The 10537-nt window shown below is 35.0% G+C and overlaps 3 protein-coding genes across 3 annotated transcripts in view; 1 reads left to right on the forward strand and 2 right to left on the reverse strand.

The window, feature by feature from the left end:
- Positions 1-3627, reverse strand: part of elk1 (ETS transcription factor ELK1) — a 28401-nt gene extending 24774 nt beyond the window's left edge. Inside the window, exon 1 of the mRNA XM_065270233.2 lies at positions 2961-3627. Within this exon, the coding sequence (XP_065126305.2) occupies positions 2961-2985 (25 nt within the window). The 5' untranslated portion in view covers positions 2986-3627. The remainder of the gene's footprint in view (positions 1-2960) is intronic.
- Positions 3628-4661: 1034 nt separating this feature from the next.
- On the reverse strand, positions 4662-6593 carry uxt (ubiquitously-expressed, prefoldin-like chaperone). Its single transcript, XM_065248139.2, has 7 exons — positions 6457-6593; positions 5837-6028; positions 5592-5673; positions 5369-5436; positions 5112-5219; positions 4958-5021; positions 4662-4874 (listed from the first exon to the last, which is right to left on the reverse strand). Exons 2-7 carry the CDS (start codon positions 5917-5919, stop codon positions 4812-4814), a joined length of 468 nt encoding a protein of 155 aa, XP_065104211.1. The 5' UTR covers positions 5920-6028; positions 6457-6593; the 3' UTR covers positions 4662-4811.
- Positions 6580-9864, forward strand: LOC135752020 (ER membrane protein complex subunit 3). Its single transcript, XM_065270340.2, has 8 exons — positions 6580-6734; positions 6903-6960; positions 7044-7137; positions 7233-7337; positions 7471-7552; positions 7641-7720; positions 7852-7934; positions 9220-9864. Exons 1-8 carry the CDS (start codon positions 6580-6582, stop codon positions 9343-9345), a joined length of 783 nt encoding a protein of 260 aa, XP_065126412.2. The 3' UTR covers positions 9346-9864.
- Positions 9865-10537: the final 673 nt, after the last annotated feature.

Raw genomic sequence — 10537 nt, forward strand, 5'->3', positions numbered from 1 at the left:
TTCAGAACTGTATATAAAACTGTATGTATCCAGTGAAATGCACAGGAGTAGGGATTTTTCGAGGGTTTTTTTTTTCAAAATATAAAAGTAGTGAAAAGTGTTCATAAAAGTAGGGTGTAGAAGAAAATCTATAGTACAACTGAGTGTTGATTTGGAATAAATAAAGCTACATTTGTCGTTCATAGTATGCGGCCCTTCACCTATTCACAAACCTACTGTGCCACTTGAGTAAGAAAAGTTTGCCCACCCCTAGTTTAGGTAAACGTGCTGAATCAGCTCTGGGCAGTAAAACATACAGCTTTTGCAAAACAACTTTCATAAAGAACATTTTATTCTTGGTAACTCAACTGGTTTGCTAAGAAAAGGCCTATACAGCAATTATGCGCTGAACTAAGATCAACCGAGACAAACGGCACACATCTACACCTTCATTAAAATGTTGGCTCCAGAATATAAAAGGCAAAATCACCAGAGGCCTACTAGACACAAAAATCATTTGCTATAGTACAGCAAGAACCAAAGAATCAGACTCACATTTGTCTCATTTACACTTCGATTATTCCCTAATTTGCTTTGCAGTGTAACATTCTAGCACAAGAGCTATAGCATGACTAATCAAGAGACCAACACAGCACAGCTTGCCTCGGTCTTATGTCTCCTAAATCAGCCCGCACATCTGAGAAAGGCAAACAGAGACAGATCTGTTTTTTCCCAGTTAGACCTTATTGCCTCAAGACTGTTAGGGGACCACAATGCTCAACAGTCAATTACCTTGAGTTCTGAGGCTGCATGCCTATGATGAATGAATGAATCAATGAATAAATAAATAAATGAATGAATCGCATAGGAGAAGAGAGCCAGACAGAACTGTGATTTGAGCATCCAGTGTTAAAATACCAAAATAAATCCCTAATAAACACATCCACACCATCCACTTACTAATATGCAAAATCAAAGCATTTAAGTGGTTCTCAAAACGTTCCTAATGGTTTATCAACAAGGTGCCCATCCTGTCTCATTGGGTTGGGTGATGTCTGCTGGTTAACCCTTGTGCATTGTTCAAATTTACTACCCTTTCATGTTGAAAACATCCACTAAATTAAATGGCTGTAAAAAAAAGTATCAGATGAATATTTTTTCATTTTTTTTTTTTGCATTAAAAAAACTCTTTAATTGCCAAGTTCATAAGTGATGACACTGGTTTGGGAAAAACACACAAAATGACACATTTTCAAGATAAAAAGTGATTGTGGACTGGATTTTTTTGCCTTAATCACATTCTTGGGCGTGCGAAAGATTTGTAAAAACATTGGCTTTGATGAATTTTTAGTATTTGTGCAGAATCAGATTTAATTTTTTCTCCCTTATTTACTGTTTGTGGCAGTTTTTTGCCCCACTGACTTCCATTATAACAACATGTTTTGATTGCAAAGCCATGACACTTTATAATTATGCATTATTGAATGTTGGTGTTTTTTTCTTTCACAAAGAGGTAAAATTTGTAATTTTTACTGATCACCATGTGGCACCATTAACCCTTTAGTAGGCTCGTGCAAAAAAAAAAAAAAAAAAAGGTGTGCATATGGTGATCAACAGTAAAAATGACAAATTTTACCTTTAGCAAACGAAAAAAACACCAATCATCAAGAAGGCATGATTATATGATGGCATGGCTTTGCAATCAAAAAATTTTGTTATAATGGAAGTCAATGGGGCAAAGACAGTAAATGAGGGAAACAAAAACAAAAAATGCATCAAAGCCAATGCTTTTGCTTATCTTTGACAAGCCCAAGACTGTGATAAAGGAAAAAAATCCAGTCCACAATCACTTTTCATATTGAAAATCAGTCATTTTGTGTCTTTTCCCCAAATCAGTGACATCACTTATGAACTTGGCAATTAAATAGTTAAAATCATGGATTTTTGGTAAACATTTAGTAGTTCTGGTCAGTACTGAGGTTGATTAACAGATTTATGCAAAAAATAATAATTTTTACAGCTATTTAATTTAGTGGATGTCTTCACCCATGAACAACATGAAAGGGTAGTGAATTTGCCCACAATGTTTTGTTGAGTTTTTGAAAACAGAGAAAGTTGTGGCCAAAATGAAACAAAAACAAAACAAAAAACATAGTGGATGAAAACATTCCCAGCACCACATAAGGGTTAAAAGCAGAAATGACTGTGATTTTCATTTACACACAACACAAAAAGGGAAGACATGCTGATAGAGGCATTGCAGATCACTGCAGTGGGCAAATTTCTTCAATCTTTTTCACTGTATGTTTGCAGTGAGGATTCATTGGTAATGTAATGTTCACAACCTCATCATAACGGTGCAAAATATTCATTTTATATACAAAAGTGTAAATCTTCAGTAAAGTGCTCGATATGTAAAGCTGGTTATGCTAAAGCATAATAAGTAAAAGATCAAACCTTTACCCTACATCTGGATACTATACCAGTGGTTTGTCCTTGCTTTAAATGCTGACATCAACAGAGATCATCATTTAACACATATTTTATATATGTACAGTACAACAATAAAGCAAATACAATTCTTTACAAATTATATGATATTACTGTGTGGTTGTTATTAAGTAAATCAATGACCAGAAGAAAAACAACACTGCAACAGTGTCACATTAATCTAAACAACATACTGTAAGGACACAACCAGATATTTGGTTTGCAAAATAGTCTCACACTTTTTCCACAGACACATACTGTACACTGATCATGTACTTGCCAACAGGTAGGGGGGTCATGTGTTACTGTTAACCCACCCCGAATAGCACTAATTTCTATTCAGTTTCTTAACTTTACAAATCATAGCTATTTGAACACAGTGTTCTGATTTACTTGAGCATCGTCTTGCCGATTTACAAATCAAAAACTCTGCAATCCCCAATGCATTTACTCCTCCATGGCCAACCTCCTTGAACAAGAAAAAAACTTACCGCTGATAAGCGAGTTGGACTCCATCTCTCGCAAAACAACGTGCTCACGGATTGCTTTATTCTTTGGCGATTAAATCACGTCCATAACTGTGCTCGAGGGGTGTCAAAAGTCGGCAATTTAATAGCATTTGGATGTTATGTAACACATACACCTCTCCCTCCATGTTAGTTGACATTAACTGCTAAGTCGCTAGCAAGCGTTAGCTCAGCCGTTCACTCGCTCGCTGCCGTCCACCGTTGCTGTCAGAGGAGTGAAGACTTCTTTCAACGTCAAAACACTCAAGTAAAATCGAGCAGAGACGCGTTTAAAAGCTTAAATATTGCGTCCTGGCGTTACATTAACAAGATAACATTGATTTGGTGTTCATTCCTGCACGGTGGATGGTCAGGGAGGAGAAATAAATCGAGACCCCCTCATCTAGTAGTCGTTGGTCCGTCCACTTCGGCGCGCAGCGCGAGCTTCCCTCCTTCAGCGGTGTCCAGGCAACGGCCAGAAAGTCCTCGCGCTCTAACCAACCGCAAATATCTGTTTTTAAGCGGTAAATCACGATAGAATGGCTACTTTCTTAAGTTTTAAACCCTCCTCGGCATTCCCCCATTTGCTTCCTGTTTTCTCAAACGCGCCTCGACTACTTGTGTTGCACTTTTTTTATTTTTTCCACCTCTCTCAGGTCCGCGAGTCCCCGTGCGGTCGTGACGTCACTGCGCAGGCATGACGTGGGTCTCCTTTACAGCAAAATGAATGAAAAGGACAAACTTTTGTGCGATTGTTTGTGTGTGTGTGCGTTTGCTTTTTTTCATATAAAGAGCGGCTTCTAATTCAGCACCAAGGTCGGATAAAAATCGCTGCATAATGAAGATAATCATTTCCCGCAAATTCTCCCACACGCGCTCACATATACAATCCACAGGTCGCCGCTGCAGAACTGTCTCATTAAATGTTGCATTAAATATGTAATAAAATAATTTAACAATACGGTAAGCACACGTACTGCAATTGTAATGCCATAACATTGCATGCATGCATTGCATCACTATTTGGAAATCTAATATGCAAGAAAATTTGTGCATCTTTATCGTTTTAAAACTTTAACTCTTAACTACAAGTCTGTGATTCGAGAGCCAGTGCTGTCAAAGCACATTATAATGATTGCATTGTGTGTCATTGTGTCGAAATGCGGCAGTCAGTCTTTGTGCAAAGAAAAATAATCTATTTCAGGAAGCAAGTCTAACACTGCTGCCACAATTCAACATCCAGTTTCCATGGCAACCGTTACTAGTGTGACAGGGTAGCCGTCATACGGATGCTGCAGAAACTTAAAATTACCTACTGCCTTCATCAAGTAAAAGAGCTGAATTATAAGTCGATTAGTAACCGGCCAATAATCAAAGCAGCATCCTGGCAGTTTTACACAGGTTTGAATGCATTGTACAAATGTCACGCATTACATTTTGTCTTTTACATTTAACATTAACTTAACAGACAGGAATATAACAATTTAAACAGTCATTACACTTTACAAAAGAGTTCACCAGAACAGGCAATCATTTATTAATTCTCTCTACAAGTCTCTGTAGCCTTTGCAACACAATCACTGTTGATATGACACAGATTTTTGCACGCTCATGTTTCTTAAGAAATAAGTGCATTCATACAGTGAATATGATTTTTTTTTAGTGCCAACTAAAATAATCACTAAATAACACTGTATGTTTTATTCATTGAATTTCTCAACACAACAGTATAACCTGTTAAAATGCAAAGTCTCTATGAACTTGATTGTTTACATAGTTTGAAACAAACATTACAGCCATGTGTGCAAAATAGAAGCAACTGTTATTAGTAATATACTAAAACACTTCTCTCTGACTGGTCTCTGGAAGATCCTTCAGACCTTGCAATTCTCTCAATCCCTAAAAAAAAACAGATTTAATTACAGCTGTACCATACATTTTTCACATAAGCATAACAATAAATCCACTGCAATCATTCATACCTCCAAAACCATGCGAATATTGGCCTTTATCTTTGCTGCGTCTTTGGTAAGAACCTCAGTATACCTGAAAGGTTTAACCATGGACAAACATCTTGTGTCAAACAATGAATAAATAAGAATACTTCACAAAAAGATAAATAAAACACTCTCTCACGCTGTAAGCTGATCCGTCTTCTTTTCTATGAACTTCAAAGCCTCAGCGTGTGTGAACTCGACGAAGAATCCATATCCAACTGCCACAAATATTTTCGATGAATCAGGTCTGAAAGCAATAAACTCTTTACTTTAATTATTGTTTAAAAAATGTATTGATGCAAAGTTGTTTAAGACTGAGTTTTATTTTAGGAAAGTGGTCCCTCATAAAAGGTTCATCATAAAGTTTGTAAACCACATCAGATTTGAATCACTCACACATGAGCCTGTACATAGAAATTGCATCCAAGGTCAACATCTGTTTTAAGTTCTTTGCTGTCAGCTTCCTGAAAAATAAATAAAATACTATTAAGCAACATCTTATAACCACACATAACAAAAATTAGAGAAACAGCGAATAAACAGAGACAATGAAAGCATAACAGTAAAATACACTAAACTCCCCAACTTTTGTCATAGAAATAACGGGACATCTCTTTACCTGAAGGCTTTTAATTGTATTCTTTAGCTGGAGATATTCTGATATTTTTTCATACACACCATCTCTTTGATCTAACACTTTCCTGTTAAAACACAAGATGACATTAGACACTTTTAAGTAACAAGCACTTTGGCAATATCATAGGGGTACAGTAATGGCTAGTACAGTTGTATAGTCCAAAAATAGCATTGTTAGCACCATAGCATTTTTGAAAGCCTATCCAATGAACATGACGTTTTACTTACTGCAAATCTCTTCTCAAAACGTCGTTAATAAATGTTTCATACTGCAAAACCTTTTCACTAATACTGGGCGTCTCAGAAGTCATGATATGAGGAAAATATGGTTGCAGATCCACAAGTCAAATCCACAGCTTCTTGAGGTAACTTATTATTAACGTGCAATAAACATTCATCGAGCTATTGCAGCGATAAAGTCTGAAATGCAAACGCAATGATTAACGTTAAATTCTTTTAGTATGAAAATACTCGGTTGCAGATTTTGACGCTTATAAATCCTTCCTTGCCGTGTCACGTGGCCATCAACTTGTTTACACGATACCCGGAAAAACCCTAGCGGCCGGAAGTGACGTCAAGGCAAATACGTTTCTCTACTTTAAAATACATATTCGTAATTTTTCTTTATTAATATCCATGTACATATGCGTATATTTACATATAACATATTATCCCTGTTCTGTTAGCGTTAATATAACATGAATAATATTTTACATGTTGGGGGTTTAAAGGTCAAACAGCAGCTGCGCAGATAGCGCATGCTCGTACAGCAATGTGCTCTTACTGTCGTATTACTTCAAACAGAGTTTAACTTTTTACCGTGCCATTATTTAAAAAGTTACAATTACCTTAAAAGTCGCACAAGTTGTTGCATAGATATTTACAGTCTAAAAGTCGTGGTTAATCAAGTCTTCTTCAGTGATATCTAAAAGTGTTTTTGACGTCAGACGGTTAGTTTGTGTAAGTTAGTTATGTCAGGTCCAGAACTGCTGTTAGACTCCAATATTCGACTGTGGGTCGTTTTGCCCATAGTCTTCATTACGTTCTTAGTTGGCGTCCTGCGTCATTACGTCACTAAACTTCTTCAAAGTGACAAGCAAGTGGATCTGCAGCAGGTGTCTGACAGGTAAGATATGTGTATGCTTTATGCAATATACCAGATAATATTTTAAATTATTTCCTGCTAAAAAGTATGGAAATGCTATAAATAATAATAAAAATCGTAATGTTTATTTTTCAAAACATTCACTTACAAGTGAGGAGAATACAATTAATTCAAGGTTTTAATTTAAAGCCAGGTGTTACTACGCAGCCGCATACTGAGAGAAAATGGAAAGTATCTTCCCAAACAGGTAGAAATTACTTTAAATCAAAACGATTTTTCCCAAGTTTTTGGATGAAATGCATTTAATTTAATGTCACTGTCCTGTTGTAGTCATTTGCCATGAGAAAACACTATTTCAACAACCCAGAGACTGGATTCTTCAAGAAGGTCAAAAGAAAGGTGATTCCCAAAAACCCCATGACAGGTATGAGCTACTATAACATTCGCAATTAACTTTTTTTCATGCTTTTCATAATGTACGAATGTGATAACGCTAACACATCCCATTTTCACTTGCAGATACCAGCATGGTAACAGACATGATGAAAGGTAATCTGACCAATGTGCTGCCAATGATTCTGATTGGAGGATGGATCAACTGGGCCTTTTCTGGTTTTGTCACAAGTAAGGTCAAGCTGGATACGGCTAATGCATCATCCTAACCACTTTTACAAGTTGGCTTCTAAAAAAAGTTTTTTAATTTTCTTATAAACTATTTAAAATTGTTTTATCACCATGATGTGCGGTTTTCCCACAGCTAAGGTCCCGTTTCCATTGACTCTCAGATTTAAGCCGATGTTGCAGCGAGGTATTGAGCTTCTATCCCTGGATGCCTCCTGGTACGCTTTTGATGTGTTTCTCCTCATATCTGCATATTTGTATGACTGTTGAATTAAAGGTGTAAAATGAAATCTGTTGCTCTTACAGGGTGAGTTCAGCTTCCTGGTATTTTCTCAATGTCTTTGGACTCAGAAGCATGTACACTCTTATCCTTGGACAAGATAATGGTTTGTGCATGATATTTGAGACATTGACATTAATAATTTGTGGGTATTATGTGCATGTAGAAAATGTCTATGTTGTATCTTAAGATGAGTCTTTCTGTGTAATTTAAAGCTTGGTTTAATTTTATTTTTAGCTGCAGATCAGTCAAGAATTATGCAGGATCAAATGACCGGAGCAGCCATGGCGATGCCTCCTGATCCTAATAAAGCTTTCAAGGTAAGAGTAATAAATAAACTGCAATGTGTCATGCAAATACTGTACTCTCTTTGAGTTATCAAAAGAATGGTAAGTCATTTTTAGCTATATTTAAATTCAAATTTTATTGTCACGTACACGATTTTACAAAATATGACTATAAACTTATGCGAAAAAACAAGAGATTAAGAATAGTCAAAATAATGAAATTCAAAGAATTAATAAAAAAGTAGAAATAAGGTGCATGAGATAACATTACAAAATTTTATTACAATCTATGTTGAAAACGTACCTTTTTAAATTTGGCGTTTAAAAACTGAGAATTTTTTACGGTACTGTTTTATAGTATTATTTTGTATTGTCTTATTGAAATGTTTTTATCGTTGTTGTTCAGAACATTGGTCAACCCACGGTTTTGTTTAATAGTGCTATATAAATAAAATTAACATTGACATTAAAAAATATATGTAAAAATGCAATGCAGATGTGAAATGTAATGCCATTATAGATAGAAATGTGCATAAAAGTCCAGCTGAGATGGCCCAGAATTTAGCTACATTAACTTAATGACAAGCATGAACTTGGAAAAAAGCATTTGAAGCCTTAAAATGATGTAAGAACAGTTTAAGTTAGCAATTAATAGTTGGATTATAGATGTATTTATGATATAAAACGTTAAAAGTAAAAGAAAATTGGTAGTGTATCAGTTATGCTCACAGTGGACATATTGGTTTGTGCAACCCAATCTGAAAAAAAGACTCCTTAAACTAAACATGCGACTGGCCCAAATTTCATAACCATATCATCTTATCATTTTAATACTTGCAAAATTACAGAAATGCACTGGTTAAATTAATCCAGAAAATGTTTATTTTTGGCTGATCAATGGGTTACAACAACCCAGCATAGGTTAAATTACCACCCAGCGTTTTGGCAAGGTTGGGTTCGTCCCTTTTTTTCCCTTATTTTATTCTTTGTATTTATTGATGCACACAGAATCTGTTTGGTGCTTAATTCAAAACTGTTTGGATTTTATTTAGTGTGACCCTGCCTGTAAAACCAAGCAAAAGTCATTTTTGTAATTTACTGAACATTTGTGAAAATATAGTCAACATTTGAAATGGATACATTTTTTTTTATTAAAGTTGTCCTAAGACAAGAACAGGTTTTGGGATTTGGTTTTAAGACAACTTTTAGAAATCTTTTGATCCACTTCAAATGTTGACAAGTGTATAACCTTGATATCTTTAAAATTGACTGAGTAAGGTCATGTCAAAGATGAAATCAATGTCGATCTGTTTTTCAGAGTGAATGGGAAGCCCTGGAGATTGTGGAGCACAAATGGGCCCTGGAGAACGTTGAGGAGGAACTGATGTCTCGAGATCTGAACTTCAGAGGACTCTTCAGCAAAGACTTTGAAACAATGTTCTGATGTCTGCCTGATGGCTTGTTTGTGAACACATTGTTGAGATTATTGATTCAACTGTTGCTGCTTTAAAGCATTGATGTGAATGATGCTAATAGTATCACACGCATGTCAACGTCTTATGAAGAAAGTGTTATAAAGAGAGTCCAAAGATAGCATTATGCCACAAATGTTTACTGTAAGCATATTTCATATTAGAATAACTTGTTCAGTTTTGACAAAAGTATGTTAATAGAGTTTGTGTGTCTAAATAATATTTATGTGTGAATTAATGACTTGTTTCTGGAAAGTTTATAAAACAGCATGGTTTTCTGATTATACAGTTGCTGTGTGGCTGTAAACCAGTAGACGTCTATTTTGTTTTTTTTTCCACAATCAGTTATTTAATAAAAACCTGTCTTTCAGATGCACAGATGATATAAAAGCAAATTGAATGTAGCAAACAGATACTATATTTGATATGTGCAAGAGTTAAAGAGGTCAGTATTTAATGTAATGTTTAATAAACTTGATTCGGAATCCTGACGTGAGAAGGAAATCAATTTTAGCCTGAGAGGAAATGATTCACCTGAAAGCTTGTGAATCATGCAGAGCAGAAACTCATTTGAAATGGTCTTACCGAACAATCATTTTCTTATTAAACTAAAACTGCAGGCACCAGAGCACACACACAAAATTAAAATCTTTTATTTGATCACTTATTTACAATGTTTAATTTCTAAACAATGTCTTCATGACACCTTGTAAGATTTACTCTGGCAGTTTAATGGGCTTTATAATATTGTTACAAAGATATACACTAATTCTGAGTTTGAACAAAATATGGATAAATTAAACCAGTGGAGGTTACATTTAATTTGAAAAAGAAGCTATTTTAATATTTAAATAAACGAAATATGATTGTTGTAGACAATTCCTTTTTTAATGATTTTTTTTCTTAGTAATATGCAATTATTTGTGCATTTAATTTAAAACCAGTAAACCTGAAATGCTATGAAACATATGCATTTAATAACTGAACAGATGCTGCAGTTAAGCTCAAACAAAACGAGAGACAAATGATGTAAATCATCCGTAAACCAAAAATATACCTTATAGCAAGTTTACATTATAAATGTGCGGAAATGAGATATAATCACATATTTACCTTTCCTTCAATAGGATGGCATGATGTTGATAGATTTTGTGATATTCATAT

This window comes from Paramisgurnus dabryanus, chromosome 11 (genome assembly GCF_030506205.2).
Source record: "Paramisgurnus dabryanus chromosome 11, PD_genome_1.1, whole genome shotgun sequence".
NCBI classification, from domain to species: domain Eukaryota; kingdom Metazoa; phylum Chordata; class Actinopteri; order Cypriniformes; family Cobitidae; genus Paramisgurnus; species Paramisgurnus dabryanus.